This window comes from Castanea sativa, chromosome 7 (assembly GCF_040712315.1).
Source record: "Castanea sativa cultivar Marrone di Chiusa Pesio chromosome 7, ASM4071231v1".
Classification (NCBI taxonomy): domain Eukaryota; kingdom Viridiplantae; phylum Streptophyta; class Magnoliopsida; order Fagales; family Fagaceae; genus Castanea; species Castanea sativa.
The window spans coordinates 11060884-11077761 of record NC_134019.1 but is presented as its reverse complement, the minus strand read 5'-3'; the positions used below and the strand labels follow the sequence as shown (position 1 = coordinate 11077761).

Below are 16878 nucleotides of genomic sequence, written 5' to 3'. Positions count from 1 at the left end.
TTGTGTCTTATTCTTGTTATTTGTCACAGGTTGAACCAACTAAAGTTGAGGAAGCTCTTCAAGATGAAAGTTGGGTTGAAGCGATGCATAATGAACTGCTTCAATTTCAGAGGAATGATATCTGGACTTTAGTACCTAGACGGGAGGGTGAGCACATCATCAACACAAAGTGGATATTCCGCAATAAAACTGATGAGGAGGGCAATGTGATTCACAATAAGGCCCAGCTTGTAGCTCAAGGATACTCACAAATGGAAGGAGTAGACTATGATGAAACATTTGCCCCAGTTGCTCGTATGGAGTCCATAAGAATTAACCTTGCCTTAGCTTGCCAGTTAAAATTCAAGCTTTATCAGATGGACGTAAAGACTGCTTTCTTGAATGGGCTACTTAAAGAAGATGTCTATGTGGCTCGACCAAAAGGCTTCATTGATCCACACTTTCCGTATCATGTGTTGTATCTCAAGAAGGCACTTTATGGGTTGAAGCAAGCACCTAGAGCTTGGTATGATCGACTCACACAATACTTGGTGTCACATGGGTTTACAAGGGGAAAGGCTTATCAGACTCTCTTCATCAAGAAGAAAGATGGCGAGCTAATTGTTGCTCAAGTCTGCGCTAATGACATCATCTTTGGATCTACTAAGGATGAACTTGCTCATGGCTTCTCAAAACTCATGCAAACCGAGTTTGAGATGAGCATGATTGGAGAGCTAACTCACTTCCTTGGATTACAGATTCGTCAACAGGATTTAGGTATATTTCTATCTCAATCTAAATATGCTAAGAATCTTGTGAAAAAGTTTGGTTTAGAATCTGCTAGTTCTGTTAGAACCCCTATAAGCCCAAATGTTAAACTCACTGTTGACTTGTTAGGTAAAAGTGTTGATTCATCTCTATATAGAAACATGATAGGTAGTCTTCTTTACCTCACTGCTAGTAGACCTGACATCAGTTATAGTGTTGGAGTGTGTGCTTGGTATCAGGCTAATCCAAAAGAGTCTCATATGACTACTTTAAAAAGAATCATAAAGTATGTCAAAACCACCACTGATTTTGGTGTGTGGTACAGCAAGGACACTAGCGATGTCTTAGCTGGGTACTATGACGCCGATTGGGTAAGGAATGCTGATGATAGAAAGAGTACATCGGGGGGCTGTTTTTATGTGGGTAATAATCTTGTCTCCTGGATGAGCAAAAAGCAGAAATCCATCTCTTTATCCACTGCTAAAGTTGAGTACATTGCTGTTGGTAGCTGTTGCACCCAACTCTTATGGATGCAAAAACTCCTCCATAATTATGATATTTGTTAAAAACATCTCACCATCTATTGTGACAATACCAGTGTCATCAACATCTTTAAGAATCAGTTCAACATTCTCGAACCAAACACATAGAGATTGAACACCACTTCATTAGGGAGCTTGTCGAAGACGGTACTCTTACTCTTGAGTTTATTCACACCGATGATCAAAAGGTTGACCTATTCACCAAGCCTCTGGACAACAAACGTTTTGAATTCCTTCATCAAAACATTGGTGTTACCTCACTTCCTTCTTGAGTTCGTTGCTTGAGCTTCCTTCACCGGTATAGCCTAGACTGGCTTTGTCATTTAAAGGTTTTTGAGAAGAGAGCATGTTATCAAGTTTCTTGGTAGAGATGCACTCCACTTTAACATTTGCTTGAATGATTTCAAGTTCAAGGAACTTGATTTTCGAGTAGGCATTCACCAAATCTTCCTTCAACTCTTCAACTTCACACTTTGCCTCTTCAAGTTGCACAAGTGTGCACTTATGTTCTTCTTCAATTTTCTTCATCTTTTTAACGGCGTTTGTAAGGTTGAATTTATTCAATCATTTTGTTGGCTTTATTCTGTGCCAAATTTACTTGTAATTTAGCATTTAGAAACCCTGTATTTAGGTGGGAATCATGTAAGGGTAGTGTGTGAAGAAAAGCTCAAGAGTGTGCATTCAAGAAGGGCCTTGCGACTGGCTCGCAATTAGCGAGTTGCTAAAGATGGCACACGTGTGAAGCATGCAAGGGGCGCTGAAGGGTAACGCCAACTGTCGCACTATAAGACAAAACCTCTAGCTGGCCAGGTAGTTAACTTACGGCTCAAACTCGCGGCTTGTTCCAATCGCGAGCTCAAGTCGCCAGAACGCCCTGTTTGGCTGTAACTGACTTTTCACATTCCATAGACACCCTACCATAAATACCCTTATACCCACGAAATGTAGAAAGCTTTCAAGGAGAAATTTGAGAGAGAAACCCTAAAGAAAAACAAAATTGACTCATCCACAATTTTCATCCTTTGATTCTCCAAATTCCTATACTCTCACCCTCTCCATTGTTACATCCTTGAGAGGTACATTAGCCAAATCTTTATCTCACCATACTCATATCTGTGAGGAGGCATTTTGGTACTTAGGAAGCAGTTAAGAAGGGACCAATTCATTTTGGTTGATGCAATAGGCTTATTACGGGTTCAGTAAGCTAGAAAAGACAAGGCTCGACGTAACCCTGTTGGAGCAAGAAGCTTGGAAGGCTTAAGTGCACTGGGTAGATTAGGCTTGGAAGGTCTTCTGCTATTCATGTATCCCAACTTCATTTTCTAGTGGATTATTGACCGCTTGAAGGGAGGCGGAGAGATTTTTCGCCAAGGACTTCAGTTTCATCTTTGATAACATATCATTGTGCTGTCTTTGTGTTTGCATCTCTCTTCCCGTTAATCTTTACCTTTTAATTGTTGTTGTGGTTGTGATTAATTTCGGTTTAGATTGTTTTACCAATTCTGATTTAGCTTATTTTCATATTTTGCATATACATTGTTTGATAATAAGCTTGTATTGGTAATTTGTAAGTTAGGGGTCTAAACGTTCATAGGTATTTTACACACTTTTTGAACATTCAGCGTTGTTTGCAACCTTGGCATATTTGCCACAATCTTTAAGCAACGCATCATACACTTCTTGAAGGTTCTTTTCACCTTCATTGGGACACATATCCTCATCTTTCGAATCTTCAACTTCTTCACCTTCGGAATGTACACCTAGCTCATCAACCAAGTTGTTTAGCTCATCTTTAGAGTCAACCGTTGTAATTGCCATGAAAGCCTAATAGTTTCCATCACTATCACATTCTCCTTCCACGTTAGAATTTGAGCTTTCTAAATCACTAAGGGTGGTAGTAAACACTTGCCATTTTCCTCTCAAGTAGTTTGGACATTCTTTCTTGAGATATCCGTGCTCATTACATTCATAGCACACAATTCCTTGAGTTGATGACAAGTCTTTCCCATCCTTCTTCTTGAATTCCTTCTTGTCATTTTTTGAGGATAAGAATTTTCCTTTACCAAATGACTTCCCACTGTTCTTCATCTTGAAAAATTTTCGGAAGTTCTTTGCAAGAAATGCTACCTCCTTTTCTACATCGTCTTCTTCGAAGGACTCACCCATTCTCTCATTTATAGTTTTAAGAGCAAGTGATTTGCTGGACTTGTGAGAGGGGAGTCCGAGCTCATAGGTTTGGAGAGATCTAATAAGTTCTTGAATCTTTATCTCATCCAAATCTTTACTCTCCTCTATGGTTGTAACCTTAGCCCGAAAACTTTCGGGTAAGGATCTCAAAATCTTCCTCACCACCTTGGCATCTTCTGTATTCTCCCCAAGATTGAACTTGGCAATCACTATCTCGTTGAGTCTCCCATAAAAGGAATCAAACGACTCATCGTCGCTCATCTTTGCTTCTCCAAACCAAGTAGTGAGCATTTGAAGCTTAATGTCCTTAACCTTCTTGGTACCTTTATAAGTTGTCTTTAGCAGTCTTCACATGCGAAATCCTGTAAAACTCATCAAAAGAAACACCACAGAAAATAGTATTAATAACTTTGCTATTGGCATTTTCCAAAGCAAGAGCTGCCTTATCCCATTCGAATTTGGCGATAATGGGTCTTACATACTCATTCTTAACGGAACCTCACACTGTCTCATCAATGGCACAAAGAAAAGCACGCATACGTACTTTCCAAAAAGCATAGTTACTCCCATCAAAGAATGGAGGAGCACTAAAAGATTAAAATCTATCCATCTCACTTGGGGTCTAGGATCACACTAGGATAATGAAATTCAGTAAGTGTACCCGCTCTGATACCAATTGAAAGCTCGATTTTGTGTAAATACACAAGAGCTTGTTTAGACCCCCAATTAAAAGTTACGGCTAGATTGTTTTTACTTTAATTTAGACTAAGTACGAAACAAGAGTAAATTAGTGCAAACAACCGATAACACTACCTAAGCCATATTCATCAATTATCAATAATAAAAGGAAAGCTTAAGAGTAGGGAAGAGAGATGCAAACACAAGATAACACTGAGATGTGTTATCGAAGAGGAAACCGAGAAGAACTCGGCGAAAAACTTCTTTGCGACTCTCCAAGTCGAAATCGATCCACTAGTGAATAAAGTTGGAGTACATGAATAACAAAAGACCCTCCAAGCCTAGTCTACTCCTTGTACTTGAGCCCTCCAAGCTCCTGCTTTCAACTGACTTCTTGGAGCCTTATCTTCTCTAACTTTCCAGATCCCGCAATTCAACTTGATTGCATCTGCCTACGAATGGCTCCTTCCAATACTTCCCAACAACACCAAAATCTCACTTTACACTCAGAATGGGTGTGGTAAGTGTTTGGGCTATCAACCTCTCAAGGATATAGAGATGGAGAGGTAGGAGTTGAGGAAAACCAAAAAGAAATGTGTAGATGATTGTGGGTATAACAATCTTTAACTCTCAAGTGTATTTTCTATAGTTTTCTCTCTGAAAAACATTCCTTACAATTTATGGGTAATGGGGGTATATATAGTGTGGGTAAAGATTTGGTAAAGCAAAACATAACTTTTTGCCAAATACAGAGTTTCGCGAGTACTTCACAGGATGGCCTTACCCGTGAAACACTCAAGAAATTCTCCAACCTAGCATGACTCTTCATTTTCCAGTCGTATGCTCTACACGTGGCTCTTTCGCTGGTAAGCTTCTCATGAGACACTCATGAAATCCACTTGTTCATTCTTTGAAGCTTGAGTCTTCACACTCATCCCTTACAATTAGAAATCCACATACATACAGGGAAATATGATTAAAGAAATTACAATCAAATTTGGCACAGAATTAAAGCCAACACAAAATAACTGTAAATTACAACTTTACACAAGAGAATCCTTATAAAACATGATGGTTTCTTAGGATTTTGGGTGAACGTGGGATTACATGGAAACTTGTGAAATAGTAATGATCTGAATCCCACTAAGAAGAGGCTATATAAGGGGAGTGAGGACAAACAAGAGGGGTTGGTTGATAAGTTGCTGGAAAAAGTAAGGAGAGAGAGAGAGAGAGAGAGAGAGAGAGAGAGAGAGAGAGTGAGGAAACACTGAGAGAGGATGAAGGAACCAAGGGAGAGATACCAGAGATTGTAAAAGACTAGATTCAAGGAGGAGAGGGTTTTTGGGCTGGAAATCACAGGGGTACTTGTGGTTAGGCTGTGTAGGCTACGTATGAAGCTAGATCTGTAGAACTGTGAGGAAACCCACTAACAAATAAATTGGAAGCCCAAATCCACTTCCCTAACCATTTGCGTTAGTAGGTATGGAGCACCACAATACAAATAAAATAAATTAACAAGAATACGCGCAAAAACTATGAGACCACGATATTTAACTTTGCTCTATATATATATATATATATATATATATATATATATATATATATATATATATATATATATATATATATATATATTCTTTATGATGATTGTTCTTTATTATTAGACCAAGATATTAATTAATTTTTTGTGTAAACTGGATTTGAATTTTACATTTCTTATTCGAAAACAAGGAATATTACCGGTTGAACTAACTTCTCTTTAAAAAAATTCCTCCTAGTTGTTGTTTGTTTCTTTTAGAAAATTTGTATATGCATCGGTGACTCTGTGAGCATGCTTGTCTCCTTTATGTAATTGTCAAAGCATTTTGCATGGAGAGAGATTAATTGCTACCACATGTCTTTATGTACAAAATTTGCACACATGACAAACGTAGCTTATTTTTCTTGGGAAAAACACACAGTAGTTTGTATTCATCATATGGCTTGCCAGCTTTGTCAATCTAAGTCCCACACTGTTTACTGTCTAAGTTTTATTTCAAATAATCTAAATTTTAGCTTTTTAAAAATAAGCTAGCTTTTAGTATTTTATCACACATTATGCAAATAAGCTACCTAAAATAAGTAATTTCCAAATGCATACGAAACTAGAACCACAATGTTTAGAACAAAGAGGTTAACAAATTGAACCTATTGAGAGAGAGAGAGAGAGAGAGAGAGAGAGAGAGAGAGAGAGAGAGAGCTCTGCAAGTATCCAGCTGGGCTCAGCTTAAGGCTGAATGATCCCACGATATTTCATCTGTTCTTTGATCTGGCCCAAGCCCAGATCGTAGACGACATGGGCTACACAGTGAATTACTTGGAATAATAACACAAAAGGAAAACAGTAAATTTATTTTATGGTAAATTGAATGCATGTGTAGTCACTTTCCCACTAGTTGAGATTGATCCAAACTTCCTCCTTTTTTAGAAAAGAAAGAGCTATGATTTTGATTGCATTCATTGCAATTAGTAACAAAAAAACCTTTCAAGGATTCGAAAGCAATGTGTAGTCACTTTCATGGAACATGTCGTCATACCTGTGGTTAAACATGTTCTTGTCTCCCTACTGTTTCTTAGACCATTGGCAGATCCTTGTACTAGCTTTAGATGTTAGCAGTCCAAACAAAGCCCAAAGTTCAATCACAAGGGAACAACCCAAACAAAAATTAAAAAAACAGCCAAGACCATTCAAACTTCTAAACGGAAAAAATGTTTAACCTAATCCGACATCTGAACGGCCAAATTGGTAACTTTGTCTATGACTTTCCCAAATTCATTTAAGCACATCATGTACAAGTATAAGAGGGCAAAATTGTAACAAATATTTACTCGTGCAGATATGGATGGAACAAAGTTTCTCTCCAAACTAATTTAAAGAAAAACACTACAAACTTCTCATGTAATTTTGTGTTGAGTATGAATTTTAAAAATCTAACCGTTAAATTACATATTCTTATTATATTCTTTATGTTTGTAAAATTTTAAGAAGATTAAAGATCAATTGCTATATCATCAAACAAATGTTAAAATTTTAAGTTTTTGTAATCTAAAATTGTGTATAAAAAATTAATTTAGTGATCGAATAGTAAATAACATCTTACTTGAACAAAATTTGGTATGCATTTTAAGAACATAAGAAACATAAAATTCAACGGTTAGATTTTCAAAATTCACATTCAATACAAAAATACATTAGAAGCTTGTAGAATTTCTCTCCAAACTAGTTTGGAGAGAAACTTTGTTGATATGGATGCTTGTTAGGCATATAGCACTTTTGGTAGACTCCAATTGAATAGATAATATAAAATATAGAAAAATCATTTAGCCCAAAAGTTTAAACTTATGAGTTCAGATTTAATTATGTTATAATAATTACTCTTTTTTTTTTCATTATTATTCCATGGACCACAAACAAGGCCTACTAACTCCCATTTGTCTATGGGTTCAAGTTAGTTTAATTAGTAAAGTGTTTTATTGTCAAATAATAGATCTAAAATTCGATCTCCACCTATACCAAAAATTAATTGGTATTTTGGTCTAATGATAAAAAATAATGATCAATAGCAGATCTCTCTCTCTCTCTCTCTCTCTCTCTCTCTCTCTCTCTCTCTCTCTCTCTCTCTCTCTCTCTCTCTCTCTCTCTCTCTCTCTCTTATGAAGGTAGTAACGCTCTTGAAGTAGTCAAACTTAACTTTTTTCTCCTCAAAGTCCCATGTAATCCTAACACTACTTGAACCCTAAAGAACCTTACACATACTGAAACTCTTGAACCCTCTAGAACCCACTCCAATGCTTACCTATTTCGACTCTTGTCCTTAGGGGCGAGGTTGAGAATGAGACACCTGTCAAAGCTAGCTAAACCTTAAGGTTGGAGCTTGGGTTGGTAAGTAATGTATAAATGACACTTTACATTGGTGAGTTTTTTCTTATTGATGTCGATACTAAAAACTTTTAATAAATTTAATTTATTTATTTGCATTAAAATTTAAAATATATTTCTTTATATGATGATAATATGGATTGGCAACACACCAGTTCCAAAATATTTTGTTTCTTTTGATCAATTAAAAATGGTTGTTGGAATGGTATTTATAACATTGATTATAAATAAATTAATGGATTTATTCCGCTAAAATGATCATTTCACAACAATAGAGTACCAATTAGAGGATCAATGATCATTTCACATGAATGAATACTTCATTAGTAAGTAAACCAAAACTCTAGAAAAAGTGTTCTTTTCAAGATTAATATAAGAAGAAATGGGTTTAATTTTGTCTTGATATTTTATGGTTGGGCAAGGCCACTTAGGCCATTGCAGAAGGCCAGATAAAAAATAGGCCCCAAAATTTTTTAATTAATAACTAGTATTTTTTTAGAACTAAAAAACATGGTGAACCATTTCACTTCAGTAAGACCCCAAAAAATTTTCAATAATAAAAATTCAACTTAGTTGAAATTCTAAATTGTTTAACAAAAATAAAATTATGTGAATGTACTAAATTATCATTGTTGATCAATTTTCAAAAACCATTTGAAAATTTTTAATTTTTTATAAGCCTCTCTCCCACATAGTATATTGTCGATATTAACCATCTAATTTCTCACATGGCCACACTCCAAATTATGATATTTGTTGTTGATGTTAATTCATCAAGGTATGTATTGAATTTGTCTTTAATTTATGATGAATTGGATTATACTATTTGCTTTAAATTTATTTTATTTTGGTTATTATATAATTTTTTGTTGTCAATATAGTGTTTAATTTAACTATAAATCTATATTAGAAATATCAATCTAGATATGAAAAACTTACGAAAAAAATGAGAGAAGAATAGAAAGGTTAATTGAATCCCACCTAGAATCTCTTAATAAAACTGTTATTAGTAATATAAAAATTTAAGAGATATATATATATATATATATATATATATATATATATATATATATATATATATATATAGGAGGACTGAAAAAATAAAGGCTCGAGCCCACTTAAATCAGTGGTACATTGTCCTTCAAATCAAACCCAAACAATAGAATTTTTTAAAGAGAGTGAGAAACAAATCCAAATGCAATTCTAGTCTAAGTCAAAGCTTAAGGCCGAAAAGTCCAAAACAACAAATAGGCATGATTTAAACAGTAATTGCGAATAATGGCCTCCTCGAGTAAGTCCTAGGATCAATTCTTGTATATAAATGTAGTTCAAGTTTTACACCAGGCTATTCACTGTTCTCTTTCCTGTTATATTGATATTGGAAAAATATTCATCCCTTTCTCAAGTGGATTCCCTTCCTTTTATAGCATTTCTTCATACATCTTAGCCCTCCACTTGGACGTCTCCAGGCATTTCTCAAGATACTTATCCCATCAAGGCTCTAATAAATGCGGTAAAAGGAAATGCTAGCTGTGAAATTACTGTTCAGGAGTTATTTCCACATTAATACAACTAATAAGGTTGGTGGATGGCATTGAATGTAGAGGTGGGAGGTACATCCTTCAGGAAGCTTCCTCCCACCATCCATGTCCTCACTGCCATACCTTCTCCTCTCCTCTGGCCTTTAAGGGATATCAATTGTCTTGATTTCCTTACTCTCCTCGAGTAGGTGGAGTTCTTGGAATTTTCTTACCCTCCTTAACTTGGGTTATGAAGATTGTTCCTTGATTAAGACTCCTCGATCCTTGGACCCCACACAATTTATATATACACAAACACACACATACACACACACTAGAATTCATAAGAAATAAGAGTTATAATATAATGGAATATGCAACAAAAAGATAACAATGAAAATAATCATAAGAATATTCAATTATGTAATATAACAATTCTTGATAATATAAAATGACTAAATTCTTTTTCAAATGTATGTATTATAAATTTTATAGACATGCTTGTTAGTGGTTATAATTGCTTTAAAAAAATTATAAACTAAAATTGATAAAATTCTAATTAAAATCTATTATATCAAAAAGATTAAGTAAATTAGTCATATCATCAATTGAAAAGTATACAATAGAGAATCTTAAATTTAAAAACATAATTAGTAATTTGGCATTTCAAAAGACAAGAAGAATGAACTTAAAGAAATTATAAAATAAAATTTAACTATAAAAACATTAAAATAAAAAAAGACCAAACTTAAAATCAATGTCTTAGGCTTCAAATTGTCTCACCTAAGACTAAGAGACATAATATTTTTATGTTATTCAAAAAATAATTCAATTCTATAGACATGAATTTTCTTATTTTTAAAATTATTTTGAATTTTTCCTTAGAGAATATTTGGGAAAGCTAGTTGCACGATGTATTCCACGTGCAACTCCCTCAAATTTTACACAAATATTCTTTTACAAAGTCAGTGAACTTGCAGGCATTCCATTTGTTGCTTGTTTGATCTTTAATTGACAATCAAAATTCCAAACATCTAATAAATAGCCTACTAATCTGGTCTTTTTTTTTAATGGACTTAAACTTGGATCTTATATCATTTGAATCTTTGTGTCTGTTATTTTTTTCTTAAAACAACGTGACTATCAAAACAATCAAAAATTTGAAAATTTTTTCTTGAATTTTGCAAAAGTTATGGGATGTATAATTGTAGTCACTTCTTTTTTTTTTTTTTATGGGGAGAGGGGGGGGGGGGGGGGGGTTGTGTTTCAAAATTGCATTGATTGATATGGAGCCATATATTTTTAATAACACCACACAAATTTTAAAGATGCTCATGTTAAATTTACAAAATCACATTGGTAATCATACAATTGAGCTCCTAAGACATATTTTGTAATGTTAATCCTTCAATGAATTAAAAGGATGTTGTTCCTTTAACTAGATCCTCTACCTGAATTTCTGCTGCTAAGCTTAATCAGTAAATGTATCAGGATTAAGACTATTTTGGTAATTCCAAATTGGACACACCTCCCAAAATTAGTAGACAACATGACTACAATTAGGTATTTTGATTCATCCAATACATACAAAATATTTATTTTAGTAATTCGATGAATTTAAAACACTGTAAAAGACAGACCAAGTATAAATCTTTAGGTCTCAAATATAAATATTAAAAAAGAGGACAGACAAGTATGCATACATACAAGTAAAGGACCTCTAGGTCATATGCCAAGTTTTCTAAACCGAGGTAGTGCTGCTGTACCTATAGCTAAAACAGACAAACCAACCAAGTTTACAACAATATTTGTTAAGAATAAATACTCAAAAAAGTGTACGTCTTCTCAATATAGAGTGCATAATTTGGGCACTCCTAGGTTTAGTTGATTAAATTGGAGAACTAATGTTATGGGCAATTTTTAAATGATCTATTGCTCCAATGTTATAAGGCAGATATCGAGATAATTTGCTTTCAGCATGAATTTTTTTTTTTTTTAAATATTTTCATTTTGATTTCAAAGTTGTGTTATTTAGCTAACAAGACATAAAAATATACTATATATATACACCTTGAAAAAAGTTGATCATATATACTTTATTTCTTGTTTAAAAATAAGTTAATTAATTATATTAGTTGAGGAGGTTAATAGTTGCATGACAAGATATTTAATGTTTTTCAACCACAATAAAGGAGGGGAAGCCAAGAATCAACGTTTTCGATTCTCGGCAACAGATTAAACCTTTTCGATATATATATATACCTGAGGAAAAGGAGCATTAGAAACTTTCAATCTCTAAAACATGGACCAAAATTTTTTTTTTCTTTTTGTCACAAACGAAAGTCATAATTATGAGTGACAGTTTCTTTTTGTCACAGTGGTCACTTCACAAATATAAATTCTTGTAGGGTGTGGAGGGTAAGGACAGAAGTTCAAGTCTCTAAAAAAGAGCTTCACACACATATACACTTAAATTAAGTTAGAGTAAAAATTCTATCTTGTATCAAAAAAACTATAGATTGGTGAATGTACCCATTTTTCAATTAATGAGTCAACATAGATCAACCAGTAGATTTTTATACACAATTTCTTCTTTACTGTAAATGGAAGTTGGTAACCCAGGTGTAGATGATCTAATGATGAATATTTTTTACAATTGAAAATTGGTTTATTTGGTATTTTATGGATTACAGTTAAGTTTAAATAAGAAAAGAACAAACAACTGAAATTGGTCAATGGTTAGGGTTTTGGTGCGTGGGATATACAGGTTCTTAGTTCGAACCACAATTTTAAAACACTATTTTTTTTTTTTTTTTAATCTCAAGAAGCTAGGTTTACAATTGTTTAAACAAACTCTTCCCATTAAGAAGGGCGGGAAAGTATCTTATAAACCAAATGATTTTAGTACTACAAGGTTAACACAATCGTGATAAATCACTGATTGTATTAAAAGCTTAAGATGATATGTAAGAGCTTAGATTATGTTTTAAATGATTTGAAGTTAGGAAATGGCTTCTCCTTTAATTATATCTTTTTTTTTTTTTTTATTGATTAAAGAGAGTAAAACAAAAAACAAAGCAAAATTGAAATAGAAGAGGGGTATATTTGTGAAGGAGTATAAGTTGGGTGCTCAATGTGAAACATAGTGATGTGAGGGTGCTCAAATCATTGAGAAGCAAAAGAAAAATGGAAAAATGCAGGAGGAAGAAGGAAAAAAAAAAAAAGTACAGATTGGTCGACTGTATTCCCGCCATTAAGACCACACTCTCAATTACACCTCATCACCCAATCCTCTCTCTCTCTCTCTCTCTCTCCTTAAAAAAAATGAAGCTTTTCAAGTCTGGAAACGACAAGAATTCTGGAACCTCCTCAGCTATAAAAAGAGTAGTAGTAGAAAAAAAACTTTTGTAATTGTAGGTTTTTCCAAAAGCACTTGAGAGAGCCCAAAACAAAAACCAAAACAAAAAATAGCTGACCGCCCTTTTAGACCTTTTTATTTACAGTACTCTTAAAGAATTTTCTTGGAGAGAAATTAAAAATGAGAGATATGGTTAGAGAATCATACTCTTCAGAAATGGAAGTAGTAGTAGGAGTGAACAACATGAACATGAACATGAATATGAAACCTGCATGGCTAGAGGGTCTAATGGCTGAGACATTCTTTGGTGGCTGTGGGGTCCATGAGAATCGAAGGAAGAACGAGAAGAACGTTTTTTGCTTGAACTGTTGCCTTAGTATTTGCCCTCACTGCCTTCCTTCTCATGCCTCTCATCCTCTTCTCCAGGTACTACTACTATATTAATTTTGACCAATTGAGTCTATCATCTACAATACATGTTCAAATTCTTCTTAAAAGTGACTTAATTTCAACTCAAGTGATTGTTTTCATGTTCTTGAAACCTTTTTTGTTCTTGTCTTTGAGTATCTGAACTGTTTTTTAAGTGTGTTTTGTTACACAAGTTCTTGTCTTTCTCTTTCCTTTTTTTCTTTTTTTCCAGTTTTATTGCTCTTGAATTGTTTAGGAATGAAATTCAAGTGCAATTATGTACTGGGTATCCAAAAACTTCTTATGATTCTTTTTGATTGTTTGGGAAGAAGAAAAAAATCTGTGTGAGTAAATTAATTTTGATTAATCCAAGGGAAACAAAAAAAAGTTGCTTAATTTTCAGTAGTACATGGTTCTGAATGGCTCTCTTATCTCAGCCTTGATCTAGTTATTCTCTCTGAGAGAATTGCCACAATTTCTTTATGAATCTTTCATTTCTCATGAATTCTCCTCATTTTTGTCAAGATTTTCAGATGGTACAATCAGATTTCCTCGTTTTTCTCCTTTTCAGACTTTTGTTGTCTTCTTCTTTGACCTTTTGTCTTTGTAGTTCATGCCTGCCCTTTATCTGAAATGTTGTAATGCATATTTTAGTTGGTAATTTGGTATTCATAAAGAAAATAAAAGAAAGGGGAAAAAATAAAAATAAACACACACACACATTTTTTAGAAGATTTTTTGTTATTTTAATGAATTTAAAATTGTAAGGTTCTCCATTTTTTATTCAATTTCTATCATGCAATAAACCTTTCTTTAAGGAACCCACAATTCTTCCAGAATTCCTTGATAGATTCTCTTAAATTCCTTGCTACTGTTTTTTTTTTAATCAAAACATACACACTGTGATGAGATGTTCCTCTGTTGTTCATATACTAACTTAGATTCAATAATTTATCTCTAATAAAAAAAAATTCTTGACTGTTTATATTTCTTTTAATTGTATTTTTTGCTAATTCTTTTGAATCCATCCAATCCAAGATTGTCTGATACATGTTGTGCTGTTCAATTTACTGTGTTTTTCTAATGTAGAAAGTTTTCTAGAAATGGTTCACCATGTCTTCCTTGATTCCCACTTTCTGGATTTGGTTTCTTTCCTATTTATGGAAGATTTCTTTTTTATCCTTTTTTTTTTTCTGCAAAGTTCCCTCAGCTGTTGCTTTCAATGAAAGCGAAAGTTTGACCCGAATTTTCACATTTCATTTTATTATTTGCCATTTTCTTTAAGAACCCCACTTCCATAATGTATTCACTGCACTAACTTCATTCATTTTTCCTTAGTAATGGTTGGCTGCCTACCTTCAGATTCCCCTAGCTAGCTAGATTCCCTAGCATAATTTTAATTTAGCTTTTTTCTTTTTCTTTTTTAAACTTAATTTAGGTGAACTGTGCTATATACTGATAATGATTGACTGGGTCACTGTAATCTATGTTGACAAATACTCAATTAGTACCCGTTTGGTTATTATGTTTTGGCAAAAAAATTATGTTTGCAATTTCAAAACATAATTTAATGCGTTTGATAAAAATTTAAAAGTTAAACCAAACTCACCGTAATTAATAAATGTCAATTATCTCATATATTTAAATCGTTAAGAAATTATGAATTTAAATTTTTAATATTATTCTAATACAATCACACGCTTAAATGTGACTAAATTTAGTGGCTCTAACATGATCTCATTGTTGTTAAATATGATTCCATGTGACAGGTGAGACGATATGTTTACCATGATGTAGTTCGATTGGGAGATCTTGAAAAGCTCATTGACTGCTCTTTTATTCAGGTTTTTCTAAATTGAATTCATTGAAAAAATTATCCTAACAAAAGAGCAAGTGTGTTTTAGAAATTCAGTAATATAATAAAATTTTAATAATGTGATTTTACTTTTGGAATAACATGATGATGTTGTTTTCTTCCTTGTTCGGCAGCCCTATACTATAAATAGTGCCAAAGTGATATTCTTGAATCAGAGGCCACAGTCTAGGTCTTGCAAGGGCTCTGCCAACATATGCTTGACTTGTGACAGGATTCTCCAAGAGCCATTCCATTTCTGCTCACTCTCATGCAAGGTCCATTTCGGTTTTCCTCTTCCCCATTCTTAATCGTTTACCTTATTTGAAGTGTTTTATATTCTGACACAGTGCATTCTAAATACTTAGTCAAAGATCCATTGTAGGTTATATTTGTTTTCACTTCTAGGAAAAAACTTTTCTGTGCCTAAATCAACTAATATCCCATCTAGAGGTTTGCAAGAGAAAATCTCAAATGGATTGTGCCCCTTTTTTTCTTTTTCTTTTTCTTTTTTTTGCCTTTTCCTATGTTGCTATTGGCTGTATATATATTAATAATAATATTTTAGAACCTAAGAAACTCCTATATAAAGTGATTCTATTCTTTACCTCATGACATACATGGGTGAAACTGCACATAAAATATTAAAATGTAACTTGAATTTTCATCATATAGTTCAAAATAATGGTTAAATATTCATCATTTTTTAAAAAGTTTTTAACTTTAGCGACAACTAATAATTTATCAATATATAATACATAAACTGATAATACAACAAATGCAGGTTGATCACATGGTGTACCAAGGTGACGATTTATCTGGCATTCTATACAAATTTGATGAATCCGACTTTGCAATTTCACAATTTGAGGGATTACGAATGGACGGCTCGGAGATCATTGATGATGATGGCCAAATTACCACAACCTCCATCGTCCTAGAGGAGCCATTGCAATATAGAGGTTCATCGTGCTCCAATGAGGCCACGAGCAATTCGGTAATTTCATGTGAACCCGAGGTGGTAAAGAAGAAGAAGAAAGGACGCGGATTCCTCCCTGGGATTGTTCTCAATCTCAGTAGCAGGAGAAAGGGAGCTCCTCAGAGGGCTCCTCTTTCTTAGAATATGGAAATTCAAGAATTAGAGATTTGAATTTAATTATTCGTAATAATTATTACATATAATTATATGTTATTAGGTATAACTAAGGTTGGTCATGGTTGATATTTGTCCTATATGTAATGTCATGGTAATTGTTAAGCTTCTGTACTCTGCGTTGTTTGGATTTTTCTTTCTCTTATCGGAATCTGCATGGGGCATTTCCGTTACTGACCTCAGGTGGCTAAAGAGTGACTGGATTTCAAGGACAGGCTCTCCACACCACCAATTTTGTTTTAATGTAATGGAACATGCTGGTATATATGCTATTTAACTTACATTGAACCTTGGATGTTACATTCTTTCTTTTTTTTCCTTTTGAATCATAGTGGCAACATAGCATAGGGCTAGCTATCGAAATTTCAAATCTATTATACACAAGAACGAAGAACTTATTTGAGCCGTTATTTTATATTGCAAATTCATAAGTAGAATTCATCCTTAAAAAAATTAGCTTGCAAGGGGAGGGTGTCTAAGAACTAATAAACACATGGTTAAGCTTACACTTAAT

At 33.6% G+C, this 16878-nt stretch overlaps 1 protein-coding gene across 1 annotated transcript; it reads left to right on the top strand.

Moving 5' to 3' along the window:
* Positions 1-13065: 13065 nt before the first annotated feature.
* On the top strand, positions 13066-16645 carry LOC142644626 (protein RGF1 INDUCIBLE TRANSCRIPTION FACTOR 1). Its single transcript, XM_075819205.1, has 4 exons — positions 13066-13377; positions 15129-15203; positions 15349-15489; positions 15996-16645. Exons 1-4 carry the CDS (start codon positions 13132-13134, stop codon positions 16329-16331), a joined length of 798 nt encoding a protein of 265 aa, XP_075675320.1. The 5' UTR covers positions 13066-13131; the 3' UTR covers positions 16332-16645.
* The last annotated feature ends 233 nt before the right edge of the window (positions 16646-16878 follow it).